Raw genomic sequence first — 688 nt, 5'->3', positions numbered from 1 at the left:
AGTATGCAAGACGGTAGAATGTCAAACGAATACAATTAATTAAGCATTACTAAAAGGAAGCCCTTTCATTTCGCTCCTTCTTCTAGGAAAAAATAAAAGAACAGAAATTCTCCTTCTCTCATTCTCTAAAACAGGTTCAGCAACAGCCATTCACGCAGTTTCAAAATCGACATCTACACTGACTGCCTACACCCGCCATAATTGGAAACGGGCGCCTCACTCACCCCTGTTCTTCTGCCGTATTTCTGTCGTGTCCTGAGACAGGTCCTCTCGGCTGCTGTTTTTAGTGCTGATGGAGGAACACCCGTTGCTGAGACCCGGTAGAGTGTGGAGCGAAGTCGCCTGCAAAGGATCGGGACGGAGATGGGTTACAGAAACGGAAACAACGTTATATGCGTTCATTATATTATTTTGATTAGCTGTTTTTTTGTGAATTGATGTCGCGGAGAATCAAATTTATCGAAGAAATTAATAAACAGACATTAAATCTAGTAACTACATCAATACATCATTTTTCAGAACGCGCAGCAAAGTCATCTGCAAGGGAGTGAGACAAGTGATTGATTAAAAGAATGTACACAGTATCAAATACGTCAATAACATTTCTTTTTGTGTTTTTCTGGATTGAAGTCACCAGCAAAACTAGACTAAACAGGGAACAAAACGTCACAGTTACTCCATTTACATC

At 40.4% G+C, this 688-nt stretch overlaps 1 protein-coding gene across 2 annotated transcripts in view; it reads right to left on the bottom strand.

Moving 5' to 3' along the window:
* The window catches only part of LOC119591424 (dipeptidase 1-like), a 285,765-nt gene that overhangs the window by 138,461 nt on the left and 146,616 nt on the right, over window positions 1–688 (bottom strand). For both annotated transcript variants that reach the window (XM_037940165.1, XM_037940166.1), the window contains exon 4: window positions 225–342. In XM_037940165.1, coding sequence (XP_037796093.1) covers window positions 225–342 — 118 coding nt within the window. The remainder of the gene's footprint in view (window positions 1–224; window positions 343–688) is intronic.

The sequence above is a fragment of the Penaeus monodon genome, chromosome 28, assembly GCF_015228065.2.
Source record: "Penaeus monodon isolate SGIC_2016 chromosome 28, NSTDA_Pmon_1, whole genome shotgun sequence".
NCBI lineage: Eukaryota > Metazoa > Arthropoda > Malacostraca > Decapoda > Penaeidae > Penaeus > Penaeus monodon.
Note: the sequence above shows the minus strand (reverse complement) of the source record. Positions and strands in the feature narration are given on the sequence as shown.